Below are 19937 nucleotides of genomic sequence, written 5' to 3' on the forward strand. Positions count from 1 at the left end.
CACGGAGCGATCCGGGATCGACGTCTGATCCCGATCTGCCATTGGAACAGAAAACTCGCACTCCCATTTTGCCATTGGAATACGATTGCTCCCAACAGAGCAGAAAAACTTGATCCGGATCTGCCATTGGAATTCAACATAAAAGTAACGACATCTCCTCCCTCCTCCTCCTATGGCGGCGCTCCTTCTCTCGGCTCCTCCAGGGCGCCGACGGTGGCGGCTCCTAGGACGGGGAATGCTAGCAGACGCTCCCAACTCTCGCCTTTTCGCGCGCAGCAGACCGCGGAAGGAATTTTGTTTTGAGTATTTTGCTTTGGCTTCGGTCGTAATGACATGATGACATGGAAGATCGAAAAATCAGTTACTGAAATAATCGCCGCGACCAACGCTGCGCTGCTTTGTCTAAACCTTTTGTCCTGCGATCGCTTTGATTCCGGAGCATATGTTGGAAGTTGCGCGCGCGAGCGACTTCGCGGCACTATAGTGAATATACTCAGCGCGTTGTGTTCCCAACGCTCGCGCTTTAGCGCGCAGTGGACCGCGCGCCTGATTCAATTTTTTGTTGCATCTTGTACCTCTGATTCGGCCGCATGACCCGGGAGATGCAAAAATTACTTACCCACACAACTCGCCGACCCACGTTGCAGTGCTTTATCGAAACCTTTCGTACAGCGATGGCTTTGATCGCGGTGCACACGGTGGAAGTGGAGTGAGCGAGCGAGCTCACGGCACTATAATGTATGTGTCGGAGACGTGTTGTTCAACCGGCGTCTTTTGCCCAATCTTATTAAAAATTTAACTCTGCAAAGAGGAAGTGGACCGACATGCGACTAGATGTGCGGCCTAGGCTTTATTTGAACGGATGGCGGTTTAAGGCTCCTATAATATATTCTCTCAAAGACTCGTTCGCTCGTGTAACGGGCTGTGCTATTCAGTGTGTAGGTGATTAATCGCCTCAGTTTAAATTATTTTAGTGCAGGAAAGCTTGGAGATTATTTCGGAGTTAGTACACCTCGGAGACCGCGCAGGCTACCGTTAAAATATCTGACTTATGGTAGCCACGTAATGTTTGTAGGTAGGCGAATGCGATGCCATATAGTAGCGCATTGTAACCCGGTTGTGATCACAATTTTGATGTAAGGTTTATAGTTTGGGTTGATTAACAGCAACCCTAAAAAAGGCATTTAAAAGCTGTTGCGTGAGCAATTACAGCGCTGCATGAGTCATTCGAATGCTGCTTGTTTCGGAGATTATCATCTTGGGTCAGAGTATGCAATAATGGCTTATAAGAGAACATCGCATTCCCTCTTGTAATCTCCATGCCTAACGCGCAGCAGCCTGGACTCCTGGACTGCCGCAGTAATTAATCGCTTTCGGTCGAAGTAGAGTGCAAAAGAGAAAACACAAATGCTGAAAAATCAAAAGCCCAACTTACCCCGCTTTCTCTGAAGCAAACAAGTTGGTTCGTTTAGGAAGTTGCTTGAAGTGAAAATTGAAAAAACAAGGAGCAAATAGAATGGGGTAAGTCTTCCATATCTCTGCTGAAACATTGTCAATGCCTCGACACCAAACATTTATAAGTTCACCTGCTGTAAGCAACTATACCTTTCGAAAAGTTATGAGAAATATGTTCTTCCAAGATTTGTTATGGTAACAAGCAAACATGTGATTACAAAGTATTACGTTGCGTGTTGTTAGGTTCCGAGCCTTCATATTCCCGTATGCGCGAAAGAAATTATTGCTGCTCTATGTTTCTAAAGAAAACAATGATCAACATCCCGTTATGTCAATCATATAAGGTTAGTGATGGCTGCACCCTTCTGCTTTATGCACGAAGTTTAACGCCCCAAAGCGACTCAGGCTATGAGGGACGCCGTAGTGCAGAAGGGTTCCGGAAGTTTCGACCACCTGAGGTTCTTTAATCTGCGCTGACATTCAATAGTACACGGGCCTCTAGAATTTCGCCTCGATGGGAATTCGACCGCCGCTGCCGGGATCAAGCCCGCGTCTTTCGGGCCAGCAGCCGAGCGCCATAACCACTCAGCCACCGCGGCAGTCATGGTCTAATGTGCGCGTAGACGTCTACTCCAGCGAGAATTGAGATTTTCATTTTTGTCATTATTCTAGGACAAATAGAAATCCAACAGTGGTTATTAGCAAACTTCAATACAAATATACAATTATTAATATAATATAGGAGGCAGAAAGAGGTATCGCAACCGCTTCCAAGGAGCTTGCCAGAGCTACGCAATGTCGTACCCCAGCTTTAAACCCATAATCACATTCCACTCTTAGTTTGAACGTGAGACATGGCCATAGCAAGGGGAACCCTTCCGGAACTACTCGATATTCTAAGCTTGATCTTGGCAGCATTCCCACATATCACTTCCACGATGACACAGAAAGGAAGGGGCCAGCCCTGGCTTTTCCATCCGTTTACAAGTAATTTACAACTGAAGAAAGCATGTGAAGAGGCCGCAAGTAGGGGGGTCATTCCCTAGGTATCTCGAAGAACGCAATGACTTTTCCCCAATGCCTAGCCTATTTTTCTCTAGTAGCCGATGGGCTGATAAAAAGCAGTGAGTTCGTCAAGCTGTGACTCAGCGGGGACCCATATAACGTGACTCATAACCGACCCATTGGCGAAGGGAACACCAAACCTTCCGGCATATCTCTTCCAGGAAGTCACACAAAGGAAGGGGTAGCCCCGGCTTTTACATCTGTTTACGGGTGATTTACAAGTGAAGAAAGCATGCCAAGAGGCCGCAAGTAGGGGGGTCATGCCCTAGGTATCTCGAAGAACACAATGACTTTTCCCCACAGCCTTGTCTATTCTTCTCTGGTAGCCGATGGGCTGATAAAAAGCAGTGAGTTCGTCAAGCTGTGACTCAGCGGTGACCCATAAAACGTGACTCATAGTCCGCCAGTTTGGAACGCGATAAAAGTAGACAAAAAAAGTTTCCAAATGTTGGACAAAGCAATTAAAAAGAACATGAAAAAACTTATTTATCCCCACACGTGTTCAGTTTCATGTGCTGCATACCGTTCCAAGTTCTTTGAACTCTCACCTAAATGTAGATCTATTCTGTCAGCTACGCCTCTCAAATAATGCGCTAGTAAAGAAAATAGTTTTTACGCTCCGTATGGTTTCCACGGTGCTCTATAAGTGAACGCATTAACGAGGCTGCTAGCGGACATTTAGTGCTGCAAAACAAAAGGTTGATTTTACTTATCTTTGTATGTGTTGCCGACTGCCACGTTGGATCGGAGGTTTCTTGAAAACAAGTTAAAAAGAAATCTATTAGTCAAGAACACTTGCACCGGAATCCGAAGCGAACACTTTCTTGAGTGTCGCGAACTTTTTTCATTTCTAGTTCTCACACAATGGAGGTGAGACACAGTGCACCGAACATGAGCTGTTGAGAAGGCATGAGTTTCTGCCGTCGCTTTTCCACTTTAGCGCACCCATGTATTTTGTATACACTAGGCGAATAACGTCGCGACATTGCCAGCTCCTTACAGCCATGGGCCCTTACTTCTTTTTGTTGTAATTCATTGATGTGATTGCGTTTCGCAGTACGCCATAGATGTTGAATCAAGCATCGGGTTTTGGCATGGTCTCATCTTGCGTACAACAAAATAGACCGTACCCTTCAACGGAGCATTCTTCCCGGTGGCGTCGTCCGGATCCACACAGTACAATTATTCCAGCTGCACTAAAGTCGCAGGAAGTATCAGCTCATCCGGCACAGCAGCATGAGCCTAGAAACGATACCAAGACGCCTGCGGCAGTGTCCCATGTTACCGCAGTGGCCCAGTCTGATGCGTTTTTGTTATTAATTTCCTCTGATGCTGAATGGCCTGCTCTGCCATCCAAGGACATCGCCACGGCAAGACCAAGACTGGTTGACACTCCAGCTGACACTACTCGCAAGCTATAAGGTCAGGATGTGAGCATTCTGTTAAAAAGGCTTGTGTGTTCAATGCGCGCGCTGCTTTCAGGCATTAACAGGACAACAGCAAAGATTGTTGTGCAGTTCTTGGATGCACTTGAGCCGCCTTTGGCTGCATTGCAGTAATTCATAAGTACCGCTTCCCTGTGCTTGCTATATATGAGCCCAACATGCCGTCTCCTTTCCACCTTTCTTGGTACGCGCTGCTTTGGTCTCGCGAAGAAGACGAAACAAATAACGTGTTCATCTGCATACGCCAAGACATTGCGCACGTCCGCCAAGTCCTACAGCCACAACACAAACCATTACATCTGCTGGACAGTCACGCTAAAAGGACAGGTCTTCTCGATAATCGGTGCCTACATTCCCCCGAGAGGTGCCATTGATACCTCGTACTTATATTTAGCTATCCAGAGTTGCACATCTCCTCATATAATAGAGGGCAATTTTAATGCTCATCACCCTCAGAGGGGAGGTGCTGTTATGAATACCAGAGGCAGGAACCTGTTTGACATTATGCCCTTCCAGAATTTCAATATCAACGATGGTTGACTTACGTTTCTGCGTGGCACGTTATATAGCAGCTGCTTGGATCTGGAGTTCGTTTTAGCAAGTCTCCAGTCTTACGTCAGCTGGTGCAGTGACGTGGCCACATTCCAACGTATGTATGCGTCAAGTGTTACGCACCTACTACGAAGTAGTTGGTGCGTAATACCAAAGAACTAAATGCACGTATGATCTCGCCCTTTGTCGCCGAGCTCAACGACAAATAAAGCGAAAACTCGCGAGATTAGGGAGGCAACGCTGGAGGCAGTTTTGTTCTTCGCTGGACCCTCTCAAACCGCTGTCGCGTATTTGACATGTAGCCAGGAGCTTGCGTTCACCCCCACAAAATGGTATCCTTTCTATGCCCTGTCCATTCACCAACGCCGTAATAATGTAGAGATAGCAGAAAAATTCTGCAAAATGGTTGTGGGCACAACTTCGGTAGCATGAAAAAGATTGGAGGCTTTTATGCCACCTCACCAGATGACCACTACGACATGCTATTCACGATGTCTGACCTAGAAGCTGCTCTTTCCTCGTGTAGGCGTGCATCTACACCTGGTACTAACGGGATTTCGTAAGCGTCTGTCTCACACCTTGGCATGGAAGGCCGAACTGTGCTGCTCAGTTACTACAATGATACATGGGCTTCCGGTATCACTCCAGAACACTTAAAGATCAGCCGCCTGGCTGCTCTTTTGAAGCCTGGAAAGCCTCCTTATGATCTTACCTCATACCGGCCAGTTGCACTAAGAAGCTGTGTCGGTAAGGTTATGAAGCGAATGGTGCTGGCGTCGCCTGAATGATTTTTAGAGCAAAATGCTCTCTATCCGGACATGATGACTGGGTTCCGGCGCAGACGTTCTTCGATTGCCAGCGTAATCGACCTCACATCGGCAGTGGAACATGAAAAACGTAGTCGTCGACTCGTCGCTGCTGTCTTCTTAGACGTCAAAGGGGCCTACGATAACGTACTCATGGCGCCATCCTTGATGCCCTTGACGAAATAGGCATTGGCGGCCGGATGTACTCATGGATTGTGAGGTACCTCAACGGCCGGTACGTTTGCATGTTTACGCCTGCTGGAGAGACTACCCGTCACCAGGTCTGCCGTGGAGTTCCTCAGGGAGGAGTTTTCAGCCCAACCCTATTTAACATGGCGTTGATTAGACTGATTAGTGAACTTCCCGCTCACATTCACATCAGTGCCTATGCTGATGATATCTGCATCTGGCCTTCGGGTTCGACACGCCCGCAAATGCGCGCGAGATTGCAACGTGCCGCGTCATCTACTTCAAGGTACCTACTGCGTCAAGGTTTGCACTTTGCAGCTGCAAAATGTGCTCTGGTCGCATTCACGCGCATATCTGTCTGCCGCTACCCGGTAACACTTCAAGGGGTTGCAATACCATACGCCTCCCACCACAGATTTTTGGGCATTTTCATTGACCGTGATCTGTCATGGTCGAGGCATATAAATGTGCTAAAGAAAAGACTCACTCTTTTTGACCATGTCTTCCGCTTCATAGCAGGCATTAAATGGGGCCGAACGGAGCGCTCCTTGCTAAGGCTTTACTATACTCTCTTTATAGGCTACATTCGTTACAGCCTTCCTGCGCTCTCTACCATTAGCATTTCCTGCTTGCGGACATTAGAGCGTGTTCGAGCACAGGCGCTCAAGATATGCCTCGGATTATCGCGTTGTTCCTCGAACAAATGCACGATTGAGGAATCGCGTGCGTGCCCAATATCGATCTGCCTTTCGCACGAACCACTTCGTGTATATTTACGCGTGCTTACACGGCACTGCTGTCACCCACTGACGAAGATTTTTGATGAGCGACCGGACAGCAGTTTTGCACGTGCACTGCGCTTCCACCAATCCGAATTGCCATCAGACTATGCCCTGCCGCACCATCCCTTGAAGCCACCATAGGTGATGGCTCAGCCTTCAGTATGCCTGCACGTCCCTGGCATACTAAAGAAAATTTCGATGCCGGTTAGCGGACTGAACAGCTTGCTTTTGCCTACATCTGATCAGAATACCAAAACTGTGTGCACGTATACATGGACGGATCAGCGTCACCAAAGGCGTCAACAGCAGCTTTGGTAATCCTCGCCCAGCAGACGACCCAGAGATTTATTTTAGGACACAAGTTTACTTCAACCGCTGCAGAGCTTGCGGGCTTTCGAGAGGCGGTTCGCCACATCTGCGAAGGCCTCAGGAGTGGTGCATTTTCACTGACTCTAAACCTGCGCTACAGATTTTGGGATTTTTCCTACGCCGCACCGCCTACAAAGCTCAGGCTCTGGATATGATTAGACTCCTGTCATTTGCTCAGGAAAACGGCCACCGTATAGTGTTCCAGTGGATCCCTGGACACTGCGGACTCGATGGAAATGAGATCGCTGACGCCGAAGCAAAGAGCGCCTTCAGCAGTGGCCTGCGCACAGCAGTGCCGTTCTCTAGACCGGACACCACTTGTTTCCTTTCGGGATCTATGAGTATACTGCGACGGCTAGATACTGGGCCCTGCCAGACACTCGACACATCCGCCTAAAACGGCTAGATTCGGCGATGACCTTTTCTGTTCCTCATGTAATATCACGCCCTATTGCATGTATAATCGATAGATTACGTTTAAATGTCGCCTTCACGCGCAAGTACTTGCACTTAATTGAACAAGCGGACCCCCATGCTAGCATCTGCTTTGAAGTCTTTTGACACAAGGCCCCTCTCGGAGGATTTGATCTTCGGGGCTTGGGCAGATAGTTCGCAAACTGTACAGGCAACGCGAGCGCTCACGCTTTTTAAGCGCCACAGGACTTGCCTCGCGTTTGTGAGGTAGGAAAGTGTTCCTTTTTTTATCTTTTTTTTTCATCTGTCTCCTTCCATCATCATAATCCCCCATCGTGACCCTCTTTTTTCTCCTCTTCCCGTTCCCCAGTGCAGACTAGCAGGCCAGATATTTATTTTTCGGTCCAACCTCTCAGCCTTGCCCGTCGATAAACCCTCTCTCATGACAAAATGCATTGGTCTCCGGTGCAAATTTTAACGACATTTCTTGTCGGCACAACCGCTTGGTGTGATCAAGACAGTCTTCACTGAAGTCAATCTTAGCAGGATATAACGGGGAGAAAACATCAAAACTTGCTAGTTGATGCAACATTTTGCTGCAACCTCATTTTCTGGAAACAATGGAACGACGCATCCTTGCTAACAAGATCTAATATATATGGAACAGGGATCATTTATTACTTCCACCCATGGATGTCCTTCTCAGGCGAAAACTGACACCGGGGTACGGTCAAGCGAAGCTTCTCAAAGGCAGTGTGGAGGTCGCCCAGGAAGGCGACCGCGGCCACATTTATTAAGGGCTGCCAGAGAAGAGATAGCAGCGGCGGCGGCGGCAGCGTCCGGCCCTGTCCAAGGTCCCGAGCGGTCTCCCGAGCACGTGCTGGGGATACTTGGTCCTTCTCGGCATTGTGCCACTGCCAGCCGCGCGGGTCGCTACAAAGCCTCCCCCCCCCCCTTCCCCCGACGATCAGTAGGATGTGTCAAGAGCCGTGCAGGCTGCCTGGGGTCCGAAGGCGTGGCTCAGGCGGGCGACCCTAGCTGTGACGTTGAGGCCGAGCTTTCGGAGACGAGCTTTCGGAGCAGTGGAGGGAAGTGGATAGGCCTGCTGCGTGGACACAACACCGGTCGTGCTGGTGCAGCAATCAACGGCTGACGCATCATGAACGGCGCAGAAAAATCAAACCGCGATCAAATCGATGCAATATTTATAGATTATTCCAAAGCATTTGACATGGTCTGCCATAATATGCTTCTTCGTAAACTACGTGCCATATTTGAAGGCAGCAAGTTACTCGACTGGATAACCTACTACTTATACTTAAGATCCCAGTTCGTTACTTTCAACCATGCACAGCCATAGTCAGTCACTGTAACTTCAGGTGTGCCCCAAGGATCGGTGCTTGGGCCTCTATTATTTATATTTTTTATTAATGATGTAGCAAATGTTATTAATGACACCAGGTGAAGTTGCGCCTATATGGCGATGACTGCATGCTTTATCGTAACGTTGCTAATGCCCATGAGCAACAGGAACTAAACAAGTATTTTCACTGTTCTGTGAATGGAGTAACGCATGGCAGATGAAAATTAATTTCACTAAAACAGTTGCAATGACTTTCGGTAACAAAAGGATCCGCTGCATTTGGTTTGGTTTATGGGGTATAACGTCCGAAAGCGACTCAGGCTATGAGGGACGCCGTAGTGAAGGGCTCCGGAAATTTCGATCACCTGGGGTTCTTTAACGTGCACTAACGTCGCACAGCACACGACCCTCTATTATTTCGCCACCATCGAAATTCGACCACCGCGGCCGGGATCGAACCCGCGTCTTTTGGGCCGGCAGCCGAGCGCCATAACCACACAGCCACCGCGGCGGCTAATCCGCTGCATTTCTCTTACAGTAATAACGGTTAACTACTTTACCCATGTCAGCGAGTTCAGATACCCGGTTTTTTTTTCATATAACTTAAAATGGAATGCTCATATTAATAACATTTCTGAGAAAGCGCACTTCACAAACTTCGCAATCTCAAACGAGCCTTAAAAATGTCACGAAGGAATGTAAATTAACTGCTTACAAATCACTAGTTCGACCGATCCTGGAGTACGCCTCAACTGTTTGGTCCCCTCATCACGCGCGCGGCCGTTTAGATTCAGTTAAAAAAAAGCAATACGATTCATCTTCGGCCGGCCGCAACTTTTCACCTTCTTCATATATGCACACTTTATCTTTGCAAACGTTAGAACATAGGCGCACACGTGAGCGCATCATCATGCTGCACAAGATGGTCCACACATCAGCTGGGATTCAGGCACCCTTCTCATTGGTGTCCTCCAGCGCACGTGCAACCCGAAGGAACCACCCATTAAACATTGTTCCTTTCAAACCACATATCATCATCATCATCATCATCAGCCTTACTACACCCACTGCAGGGCAAAGGCCTCTCCCATGTCTCTCCAATTAACCCTATCCTTTGCCAGCTGCATCCACCCTTTGCCTGCAAACTTCTTAATCTCATCCGCCCATCTAACCTTCTGCCGCCCCCTGCTACGCTTACTTTCTCTTGGAACCCACTCCGTTACCCTTAAAGACCAGCGGTTATCTTGCCTTCGCATCACATGCCCTGCCCAAGCCCATTTCTTTCTCTTGATTTCGACTAGGATGTCATTAACCCGTGTTTGTTCCCTCACCCACTCTGCCCGCTTCCGATCTCTTAACGTTACACCTATCATTTTTCTTTCCATGGCTCGCTGCGTTGTCCTTAACTTAAACCACATATAGACTGCTTTAAATTTCCTTTTTTCCCGCTGAATGTTGGAATTTGGAATCGATTGGACGGGTCACTTCGCGCATTGCCAAATTAAGAGTTCGTTGTTCAGTTCCCTAACAATTTGACCTGTTGATCTGCTTTTAATAATTCTATGTTGTCTATTTCTATGCTGCCCATGTTATTTGTTTTGGCTAATGTATGTACCTACTCCTGCGATGCCTCCCCTCCGAGACAGCAGTATTTACAAATAAAAAAATAAAATAAAAGAGGGAGCTGTAGGCGTGCCCCGGGTTGTGAGATTCGAGTAACTGTTGCCGGGTGCAGCTGCCCGGAACCCAGGCGGGCAGCTACGGAATGCGCAGCTAGGTGCGAGGCGGGAGAATGGCTGTGGTGGACTGTATGTAGCTGCTGGGACACGCTAACAGCCAGCCGGGTACTGATTGGCTTGGACGCGACAGGCGGACGCACGTTCGGCGGCCTTGCCACTGGCGCAGAGCAGGTCATGACGGGGGGCGCCAGCGAGGTAGCAGCATTTGGAGGCAACCCTCAGCACCGCAACAGCAACCGGTGAAACTTCCGCTGGACTTGTAAGCCTAGCCAGCTTGCTAGACTGCGGCAGATGACACTGCAGCGTGGTGGTAACCGGAATCTGCTGGGGACGAGAGGTTGTGGGCGGTGGGCTCCCGTCGCACTTGCGTTTGCCAGCGGCCGAGCCACGAGTGTCAAGCGTCTGTGAAGATTCTAACACCACTGGGGAGCAAGGAGAACCTACATCAGAGGTCTGTGTTCGCTGGAGGACAGGCGCTGGCACCGGTGCAGCGTGCTTCGCAGGCAAAGTAGGGCGGGTGACAATCGCCGTGCTTGGTACTTCTGTTGCCAATTCGGCCTGCTCATCCTGCTTCGTGTGACTGTTAGCGCGTTGCGGACCTTTGCAGGAGCTGGAAGTGCGGCTAGCAGGCGAGGGTGTGGCCGAGGCCTCTTTAGTATCTGCTGGCTGCGGCATCGATGTAGCTGCAGAGGCCTTTGGAGCTGCTGGCTGTTGTGACGAGGCAGACGGGGCCGCCGAAAACCACGACACGCATGCTGCGTCAGAGCGTTCCTTGTCGTCAGGAGGCAGAGTGGACCGCGCCGGAGGCAAGGAGGGAGGTGCCGGTGAACTGTGCGTGGAAGGCGATGGGGATCCACAGGTCGAAGAACCAGTCGAACAGTGGGGGCGTTTGGCGAGTGGTACCTCATCTGGCAAAAGCGGGAGAGTACTAACGGGAAGCGCGAGCAAGACTGAGCTGGAGCTGCTATCGCACGGGTGCTTTTAGCGGTACTGGCTTCTGGTGCCCCACTATGTAGTGGAGTGGAGCGCCGTAAAAACGGAAAAAAAGCTTCTTTCAGTCCATCGAACAGGTGGTCGTACGGCGGCGGAAGGTGAAGCTAATCAAAGACGTTAGTGGGCAGCTTCCTCTTGATGAGGAGGATCCGCCAAATCTGGGACGACACGCCGTTGACGTATAGCTGGGCCTCCACTTGCGCCAACCATGCAATGGGGCTGTGCGAGCGTAATGGCCACAGCTGTACTCGAGACGGGTTCTGGGGCGGGATCGGGCGCCACTCATTTTGCGGTAGGTCCATGGCGAGGCAGGAACTCGACGGTACAGGTGCGGTGCTCCGGTTGTGAGGGCGTTCGGTCTGACCGAGGTCATGTACCACAATGTGGAGGTCGCCAGGGAAGGCGACCGCGGTCACATTTATTGAGGGCTGCCGAAGAAGAGATAGCAGCGGAGCGGCGGCGGCAGCGTCCGGCCCTGGCCAAGGTTGGTTTTGTTGCCTCAACTTGATACGATGGCACGTACCCGCGGTGGGGGATTGGCCAAGGTCCCGAGCGTTCTCCCGAGGGCGTGCTGGGGACACTTCGTCCTTCTTGGAATTTCGCCACTGCCAGTCGCGCGGGTCGCTAAAGTAGTATTTTCACGTACTGTGGGGGTGGTTTCGCTATTGCACCATGATCTAGGAGCATACGATAACACGGTCGTGTAATCACCGGTTCCCAGGTGCCCTGTATTTACAGCTCGACGTTGTTCCCTACTGTCGACTTCGCGACATACGCTATAACAAAGAAACAGCATCTATTACTAGTGTTAAACAAAAGGAAGAGACCATAAATGCCTAAACAGAAACAAACGCCATAAAACCCCGGGAAAAAATGCATGGTGTGTTTACATGAACTCGACAGAAGCTTGATCGAGTCGCCTGTTTGACGGCAGATGTAAAAACTTCGTGGAAGAGAGCAGTATACGAGTCGCCGCCTTCCTTCTGGAAACCAATTCTTTCTCTGAAACTATTTCAGGCTGTAGAACTATGATACAATATCCATAAGCGCACGAAGTACACGAAAAGCGAAAATAAATCCTGTTTCAGCACTCGGCAAACACAACAGAAGAACGTTCTAACGCTCGTTTAATGCACTTTTAATGCACCAGCTATAAAACCATTTTTGTAAGATGCGGTTTGCGGCTAAAACGTGAACCCATTCCTTCGTACATTTTTAAAAGTATAAAGCTTTACCTTAAACAGAAAGCTATAAAGCTAACACGGTTAAGCGTTGCCGTTGCTTACGTTACCGGGCAGGCCTAGCGACATTTGCCGTACGGGCACAGTCATCGTAATTAGCGCGTGTCGCCCTCAGGCGGTTAGGTCTCTAATTTTGGGCTCTTTGTACTCGTTATTCCTGTACCATAAACCATTTTCATTAGCGGAATGCATGCTTTGCTCAGTGATTTTTCTTTCATATCGAATTTGTGCATTCAGTGCTAAAGTGACAAGATATGAACATAGCACAAGGTTGCAAGTGATACAAAATTAGAAAGGTTTTAGTGCGAGCGAAAGAACTACTACGATGGGTAAACACGAGCAAGATCTTGCGCTGCTTGTGTGCTTGCGGTGTTTATGGGTTTGTGCCAAGTAAAATAAATTAATATTTGACCATAAACATAAATAAAAGAAATAGCCCCGACTGTGCGAGAGTACTAGGCTATCAGGACATTCGAACACGCCTCGTTTTAAACTGCAACACTCTCTCGCGCTGTACTCTCATTGAGTGTACTCTTAAGAATGTCCCATGCAATAACCAGCAAAGCCGACAAGGAAGAAAGAGATGCATGCAAATTGGAGGCGCAAAAGTGCATAGAAAGGGAAGTCACTACTACGTGTACTCGCTTGAACCGCAGAAGAGTTGTGAAATTCATTCGAGAAAACGACTTGAAGCTGATGATGTCAGAGAAAACAGGACAGTTTGCTGTCATTGATGCAGGAGTGTACAAAGCGAAAGCAACAGAAGCGATACTGATGAACTTCAAGAGAGAAGAGAACCCGGACGAAAGAAGAACGAAAAGCCATTCGAAGGGAAGCATTTCAGCTTTGTGAGTCCATGGGCTTAGAAAAACTAGCAAATGGCACAAAGGAATGCAAGACATTGTGTTTGAATGTCTTCTTCTCGGTTAAAGACGCATAAGCAGGGCAATTCGCTTAGGACAATAGTGGAAGATAGAGTTACGTGGAAAAAAATATTGGCGAGCTTCCTGCAGAAGAACGTGAACAAACTGTCCATAAAAGACCCTTTTCTAGTCAAGAATTCGCACGAGATGATCGTGTTTCTGCAAGAGGAGCCAAAGGTATCTTGCTTGTCGATAGAAGTAACGGACTTAATCTACAATGTTCCACAGAAACATGTACTTGATGTGGTGGAAGAAGCAATGGCTGAATATTGTGAAGTGAAATTTATGAATGAAAGCGGTGTTAGCACCTTGGATTTTGTGGCTCTCATAGCGAAGTACTTGTCTTCTCTGTTCATCGAGTTCGGCGGGGAAGCGTACACCAAGAAAGGAGGGATATGTATTGGCAGTTGCATAGCGCCTTTGCTCTGTGAATGGTTCCTGTCCAGAGGAGACCGACTGCTTGCTGAAACCTTGAAGCCACTCGGTGTCGTTAAATGTTTCAGGTATGTTGATAATTTCTTAGTCTGCTCCCATCAGGGAGGCGTGACGGAAAGCTTCATGCACGACATCTTGGAGCAATTTGAAACAGCGCACCCTGGACATGAGTTTACGCATGATGTCGCGAAGGGCGGAACCCTGCAGTACCTCGACATCTCCATCTCAGAGGGGCAACATTTATGCTGGCAATTCAAATGTAGAAGTGAAAAGGGACTGTTGCCGTTTGATTCGGTGCATTCGAAGCTCACTAAGCGCGGAATTGCGATGTCTTTTTTCACTCAGGCAGTGAAAAAGTCCTGTCATCACAAGGTTAGTGACAGCATCAACTTGCAAGCTGAATGCCTGAAAGCAGCGGGCTATCCCACACAGATGCTTGTATCAGTGGCTGATAGTGTTCTAAAGGCAGTCGTAAAAGGGAAACAATGGGACAAAAAGAGCGGGACAAAACTAAGAGGCCGGTTGTATTGCCTTATGTACATGCCGTCTCGCACAGGCTTAAGAAAGTTGCAGAAAGGCGTAATGTGGCAGTTGTGTTCTCTGCGCCAAACAGAGAAGTTACTGTGCTAAAGTGAACAGCCCACAGCCAAGGAATAGTGAGAGCACGTGTGGGGTCAAGCACGCGACAGAGTTTGTGGCATGTAACTCCAGAGTCGTGTACAAGATAACGTTATCATGTGGCAGGGCATATGCCGGCCAGACGGGATGATGCCTGAATGAACGGCTCCAGGAGCATCGTAGGTTATGCGGCTTTACTCCCGCGTCGGGTAATCTGGAGGCGCATTGCTCCAAGTGAAAAACTGCAAGCCATTGCTTGATAGCACCACTGTCATCCTGCGATCCGAAGATAAAATGCAAAGGGAGCTATATGAAGCATTTTGCATGACGTCTGAGAAGGAAGGCACTTGCGTAAGCGACCCGTCGGTAGCGCTGACGAAGCGAGAGATGAACTTTTTGAGTAAGTGAAAAGACTCCCTCCTCTACGCATGCCTGTCAGCAGAAGAAGATCGGACAACTCATCTCCATGAAGCTACTTGTTTTTGTGTCTTTTCATCTTAACAGTTCATGTAAAACGAATTTCCCACACAATAAAACCAGTTGAAGGTTTGCGCCCTGTCTGTGTGTGTCGTTCTTCTCTGTGCAAACCATGAGTAGCGCAATAACAATGTCGAAGATAAATGAATAGGCCTGCTTAGGGCAGGTAGTGACAGCTCATCCGGATCATGAGAGGGAAATAACTAGAAGGATAAGAATGGGGTGGAGTGCATATGGCAGATTTTCTGAGAACAACAATTGCAATTTACCAATATCCCTCAAGAGAGAAGTGTACAACAGCCGTATTTTACGGGTTCTCACCTACGGGGCAAAAACGTGGACGATAAGGAAAAGGGTTCAGCTTAAATGAAGGACAACGCAGCGAGCTATAGAACGAAAAATGATAGGTGTAACGTTAAGAGACCGCAAGCCGGCGGAATGCGTGAGGTAACAAATGATGGTTAATGATTTCCTAGCCGAAATCAAAAGGGAGAAATGGGCTTGGGCAGGTCATGTAATGCGGAAGGCAAGATCCAAGAGAAGGAAAGCGTATCAAGGGGCGGCATAAAGTTAGGTGAGAGGATGAGATGAAGCTTTCGGGGATACGGCGGTCGCAGCTGGCAAAGGACAGCGTTAATTGGAGAGACATGAGGGAACCCTTTGCTCTGCAGTGGGCGTAGTCTGGATGATGATGATGACGATGATGATGATGATGATGATGGTGATGGTCTATAACGGCTGCATATGCACCATATTTCTCCATATGGTCAGCATTAAAATTCCAATAATGAAGGATGTTTCGCAGAGAGACACTCTGTCGTCAATGCTTTTCGCCGCCTGTTTACAGGAGGTATCCCGAGGCCTGAATTGGGAAGAGTTGGGGATAAGAGTTAATGAAGAACAGCTAAATAATCTGTGGTGCGCCGATGACATTGCCTAGATAAGTCACACAGGAGATGAATCGCAAAGCATGATCAATGAGTTAGACAGGCAGAGCAGGACGGTTGGTCTAAAAACTAATATGCAAAAACCCAATGTTATGTGCAGATACTCTAAATATGGAACAGCAATTTACAATTGGTAGCGAAGTGCTCGAATCGGTACCGAAAAAAGTCGACTTTTCGCAAGTAATGTCCGGAGATCCGTAACAAGGGAGTGAAATGATTAAAAACATAATTAATGTGTGGAGCGCATGTGGCTGGTACCCTCCGATTATATGAATACCATTTGGTTCGATTTGCGGGATTATCTATGGTTACATAATTGCAACTGGTAGGTTGATTCGCGAACTCTTTCAAAATTCTTCGAGCTCTTCTTTTTTCACCAAAATGCTCTCTTGTTATTTTGCCCTAAATATTCTTGTTTCGTTTTTTATTGACACAATTTTTTTTTCAAAATTCACGCTTGGCGATAATATTTTGTCGTAATCTCCTTAGGAAAATTCCTTGTTCATGCCACTACACCTTGGCCAATCCCCCCATGTGGGCACGTGCCATGTTTTAAGAAGACGAAGAAGGCGAGGCTGCACTCTGTCTCGAGCTCGCGCTAGACGCCATCACGAAGTAGCTGTTCCGTACCTGCAAGGCAGTGGACATACAAGCACCACCCGTTTCACGTCCTCAGATCTGCGGCGGCTGTACCCCTGTGGACCTGCAACGTCACCCTACTGGAGGCTGAGCTTCACAGGTAAGGCCTAGACAGTCGTTTCGAATAAATAATGCCTCCGAACCGGGCCCCCGCGGCCGCTTAGTGGCTATGGCGTGGGTTAGATCCCGGCCGGCGCGCGTTGAATTTCGATCGAGGTACAATTCTAGAGGCCCGGGTAGTGTGCGACGTCAGTGCACGTTAAAGATCCCCAAGTGGCCGAAATTTCCGGAGCTCTTCACTACGACGTCCCTCATAGTCTGAGTCGCTTTGAGATGTTAAACCCCCACAGACCAATCCAAACTAATGCGTCCGAACCATGGTATTGCGAAGTGGTTTTTGTCAAGATCAAGAAGCGTCTGAATTTCTTAACCTTAGGACTTACACCGTTTGTTCTTTAGGTGATCATTCTCATCATTGCCTAAGTTTGAAGAGTGCCTGGTATTCGCAACCTCATTGGGTGATGTTTGATGGGGTGACTATTCAGACCTACGAGAAACAAACGATTATAAGTGTATCGGCTGCCTAATGCGTAGCTCGAAGCTGAAGTTGGACTTAGTAGCATGGAATTTTTTCCGGATAATAAATTCCGCCCTTAATCGTTTCCCCTTAAAGCCGACACTGAAGGTGCATTGAAGGAAATCAGTTCCTCTTGTGGTGACGGCTTTCGACGTGTGTTATAAACTGCATGAGCTCTTTGCGAGCATATGTGACGAACGAGCCAGAAGAAACGAGCCCATACGCGTTATGCATTCGCAATTATGTCAGGTTTAGGAACTCTGGTTGGGCTCTTGTGAGGATGCCACGCTGAAGGTTCGCCTCTCATTAGCGAGTTACTATGTGATGCAGAGGAAGATGGGAACGAGGAAAATTTCAGCGGCAACTGCTTTAGAAGGGCCGTCTTGCTTTTGCAAGTTGTTTGTCTTGGCGGAATAAAGGACCTCCTTCCTCAGGAAAAGTGTCTATCCTCACGGTGTGTGTCCTTATGGTGTATGTCAGCTCTGGATTTGACTTTGAGCCATGCATTTGAGTTGGGTTCTTTGTATTCGGTGCGCTCGTGCGTAATGCATCTGTTATACTCGTGGGCTGATGGCCATCTGGTTGATGGCCATCTAGCACGGAATCGTCCCCACTTGCGTTCTGACGAAAATAAACTTTTTCCATTCATTCATGCAATCATCTGCATGCAGAACAATGAGTGCCAAGCAGCCCGGCGGCGGCGGCCAGTACTTCCGCTACCTGGCATGCCTTGGCGTCGCCTGCCCGCTACTGCTCAGCCCGATGCTCTTCCAAGAAAGCCAGGTGTGTTCAAAGGCGAAATGACATGGGAAATTTTGAGAGACAAAGTTGTAGAAAGATCCGGAACGCTGTGATCCGTCTGGATGTCTTTTCGAAATGTGTGTTTGGTTCCTACATTCTGGCTAATTGCGCTGTGCGTTGAGAATGCCTTATTTGGCCTCAATGTGAAGTGTGATAGTGAAGCGCAAATGCTAGCAGTATGTACCAGGTGTTTCTTGGAAACCTGCCATTAACATTTACATACCCAGCAATTCTGGACAAAAGTATTATTGAACGGAAAAAAAAGTATATAAACGCTATTTTTTCATGCATTGTAAGATTTCACTATAACAATCAATATGTTCGCAAATCTTCCATCGGCAGGGTTGCATTATTTTGCTATTTACTTTTCGCTATCGTCAAAACGTTTCTATTTGGTTTTTTATAGCTGTCGTAACTACTGGATGCGAGTGATGCGAAACTTTAAAACAAAGATTCTGCCACGCATCGGAAGAATGAACCATTACGTTCACTGTTTCTTTAGCCGTACCTTATATTCTTCTAATATTCGAAGTTTTCGCCACAGGATGCTGGACTAAAGTATGCCGACAATTTCTTTTGTTTGTAATACAAGTGTTGGCGGACATCATAAAACTCGTGCACAATGTTAATTAATAAGCTGGTCCACTAATGTCTGAAAACTATCACTGTACAAGCAATGTTTCAGCGTATGTGTATTCTCTTTGGACCAAATGTGGGAGCGTGCGCATTTAGGCCGATCGCGTATCTTGAAGAGACGGTACAGTTAAGCATGCTCTCAGCAGTCCTGCGCAAGAAAGGAAAAATCTTGCAATGAATGTGTTTCGATAACGCGCCCCGAAGGACCACAAGACCAAATCGTCGCTGCTGGTCTGCCCAATTATGCATGTTCCAGACAACAGAGCAAGAAGTAGAGTGAAATAACTCGGTTTCGACAGCAGTTTCAGTCCTTGTATGCCTTGGCGCACTTTAAAAAATACAGCGATCCTGAACGGTGCCGCAGCGCTTGTAGTATGGCCGCAGCATTTTGGCGAATTTACAAGTCTATATCGCATGTAGTATTCTCTCCGTGTTGAAAAGAAGCACAAGTAACGTCGAAATAAATCTGGTCGTGCCGACAGGGGTTGAGGATCAGCGCCTAAATATATTCTTACTTCTTGCCAGAAAGTCATGCGGGAGCGCTTCTTCGGTGCTAGAACTCCGGGATGAGGTCAGCGACGGCGCTAAACGTCCTTAATTTATAGGCGCCGCCCCGTCTGTTGATCCCATCGCACCAAGGTAGGCACGGTCGTATACACTTATAATCATCACAGCCGTACTCTCACTCTCCAGCCGAGGCACGGGTCGCCATTGGTCAGGTGTGGTGATGCTTCGAGAACATTCGAGTGGCTTTTTGGCCACTCTGCGTAGTCACCTCCGCGGGGAGGTGGCTGCAACAGGGTGGTGACGACGCAAAAAGGCGCCCATTTGCTGTGCGCTGAGAGTGCATGTTACAGATCCCCAAGTGGTCGAAATTATTCCGGAGCCCTCCTCTACGGCACCTCTTTCTTCGTTTGTTCTTTCACTATCTCCTTTATCCCTTCCCTCACGACGCGGTTCAGGTGTCCACAGAGATATATCAGACAGTTACTGCGCCGTTTCCTTTGCTTAAAAAGCAATATTCAATTTTTCGTTTGATTGAGTCGACAAGAGGCACCGACACACGTAACACTCATTCTTACTGTTGGTGGATGCAGAAGTCCCGCTGCTGCTTCTGCTTGGCGACAGTGTCCATCCTGCAGCTGACTGAGGCTCTGCCGCCGCCCATCATGGCGCTGCTCCCGCTCTTCGTCTTCTCCGACCTGGAGGCCACCCCGAGCACCGACGTCGAGCTGACGGTACGCGTCGGCGGACAGCGTCGTGAATCACCGCCGAAGAATGCCTCGTCGCTCTCCTGGCAGAGACGCGAAATTCTGTTGAGTGTCTGGCGCTAGTTTGAGGACGCGTTTACGGAAATTCGTGAGAAATGCGTTTCACAGTTATGCGTACTCCTAATAAAATTATTAAATATCTAATGCACAAGTCTGGTGTAAAATCAGCGCGTATATACATTGAAGGTGTGAGCAATCTA

The 19937-nt window shown here is 48.2% G+C and overlaps 1 protein-coding gene across 1 annotated transcript in view; it reads left to right on the forward strand.

The window, feature by feature from the left end:
- The window catches only part of LOC144102403 (uncharacterized), a 63647-nt gene that overhangs the window by 5042 nt on the left and 38668 nt on the right, over positions 1-19937 (forward strand). The window contains exons 2-5 of the mRNA XM_077635682.1: positions 10787-11058; positions 16490-16552; positions 17701-17812; positions 19564-19788. Of these exons, the coding sequence (XP_077491808.1) occupies positions 10787-11058; positions 16490-16552; positions 17701-17812; positions 19564-19788 (672 nt within the window). The remainder of the gene's footprint in view (positions 1-10786; positions 11059-16489; positions 16553-17700; positions 17813-19563; positions 19789-19937) is intronic.

The sequence above is a fragment of the Amblyomma americanum genome, chromosome 8 (assembly GCF_052857255.1).
Source record: "Amblyomma americanum isolate KBUSLIRL-KWMA chromosome 8, ASM5285725v1, whole genome shotgun sequence".
In the NCBI taxonomy this organism is placed as follows: domain Eukaryota; kingdom Metazoa; phylum Arthropoda; class Arachnida; order Ixodida; family Ixodidae; genus Amblyomma; species Amblyomma americanum.